Source organism: Penaeus monodon, chromosome 24 (genome assembly GCF_015228065.2).
Source record: "Penaeus monodon isolate SGIC_2016 chromosome 24, NSTDA_Pmon_1, whole genome shotgun sequence".
Lineage (NCBI taxonomy): Eukaryota > Metazoa > Arthropoda > Malacostraca > Decapoda > Penaeidae > Penaeus > Penaeus monodon.
In genome coordinates this window covers 4,435,006-4,435,415 of record NC_051409.1, presented here as the reverse complement: position 1 = coordinate 4,435,415, position 410 = coordinate 4,435,006, and the positions used below count along the sequence as shown (strand labels likewise).

Below are 410 nucleotides of genomic sequence, written 5' to 3'. Positions count from 1 at the left end.
ACATGATGAGGCCGGGCGGCGAGGCGTCGCGGCCCATGTGCGCCAGGTGGCCCAGGGGCGTCATGGGGTGGCTGGCCAGGGCGGGGGGCATGGCCAGGGACGGCCCGTGCGGCGGCGGAGACGTCTTCGGGAGCTTGAAGCTGGTGAAGATGGCCTGCGGAGAGTCGTGGGCGCTGGACACAGGAAGCTGCAAGAGAGAGGGCGGTGAGGGCGGCGTCTGACGGGGGGGGGGGGGGCAGACAGAAAGGAATCGGCCACCGTCGGGCGCTGGGAGGCGACGCGCAAGACGGAGGCCCTGGGGCGAGGGGGAGGGGTCGGCACAGTGAGACCCAGAAGAAAAAAGACAAAATATGATTTGTACGATTTAAGTTACGTAGGTACAAAAATACCCAGGCATAAAAAGACACGCC

At 65.1% G+C, this 410-nt stretch overlaps 1 protein-coding gene across 1 annotated transcript in view; it reads right to left on the bottom strand.

The window, feature by feature from the left end:
• The window catches only part of LOC119588481 (zinc finger protein castor homolog 1-like), a gene marked incomplete at its 5' end in the record, with an annotated part of 6,436 nt that overhangs the window by 3,192 nt on the left and 2,834 nt on the right, over positions 1–410 (bottom strand). The window contains 1 exon segment of the mRNA XM_037937129.1: positions 1–187. Coding sequence (XP_037793057.1) covers positions 1–187 — 187 coding nt within the window.